At 46.3% G+C, this 840-nt stretch overlaps 1 protein-coding gene across 1 annotated transcript in view; it reads left to right on the top strand.

Annotated features, from left to right (window-relative positions):
• LOC143504305 (pyruvate carboxylase, mitochondrial-like) overlaps positions 1-840 on the top strand; it is a 16,819-nt gene continuing 15,979 nt past the window's right edge. Inside the window, exon 1 of the mRNA XM_076995821.1 lies at positions 1-37. Within this exon, the coding sequence (XP_076851936.1) occupies positions 1-37 (37 nt within the window). The remainder of the gene's footprint in view (positions 38-840) is intronic.

Here is an 840-nt window from a genome sequence, read left to right as displayed (position 1 = left end):
ATGTCTGAGTGTGTGCGTGTGAGGTTTACGCGCTCAGGTGCGTGGTTTACGCGTTTATGCACGTTATGTTTGCCAGAGCTGTTGTCGGTTACCCAGACAACATAGCGTTTCTAGAGAGAGAGCTGTCTAACGTTTGTGCTTTGTGTGTGTACACAGGCACTTGCTGTTTGGGAGAGTGAAGTTTGAGTGGCTCTATTTACTGATAACTGATAGTGGAACAACTCGTGCTCTCTTATTGCCATAGGCTTAAATCAAACTCTCAATCCATCTGACATCACAGAGATAGAGGAGAAAAAACCCCACCCTTATAGTATCGGATTTTTCCATTGTGGCGTTAGTGTGTGTGTGCATGCATATATACGTGCGATTGAGTTGTTTTTTTTTCTTCATCCCCTCTTCCTCTCCCTCATGCACACACTGTGTGTGTTTATGTGGGAGAGAGAGAAGGAAGGAGCTTGTGTATTGAACTTGTGACTTCTGGTTTAAACACACACACACACACACACACACACAACCTCATATTCTCCATCTGTCCATGTCTAGACGGTCAGATTGGTTGTGCCAACGTCTTTGTTAGAGATGGACGTATGGAACATGAAAGGTGGCTGTCGGTGTCCTGGTTATCACAGCTATCAGCCAGGCTTCTCCCCACAGTGACTGGCATATTTATAACGCGCTCCCAAAGCGTCTGCTGCCGGTTCTTTTGTGTTCTCACGTCTGTTCTCGCACACACGTGCCCACATACATGTATAAATCTCTCACACTGTGTGCACACATGCGCGTGCACACACGCCGTACACACATTGTGGGCTTACACAGAATATAATTCAGAGAAGCCCT

Source organism: Brachyhypopomus gauderio, unplaced genomic scaffold (assembly GCF_052324685.1).
Source record: "Brachyhypopomus gauderio isolate BG-103 unplaced genomic scaffold, BGAUD_0.2 sc255, whole genome shotgun sequence".
Lineage (NCBI taxonomy): Eukaryota > Metazoa > Chordata > Actinopteri > Gymnotiformes > Hypopomidae > Brachyhypopomus > Brachyhypopomus gauderio.
The sequence above is the reverse complement of the archived record's forward strand: the minus strand, read 5'-3'. Positions and strand labels throughout refer to the sequence as shown.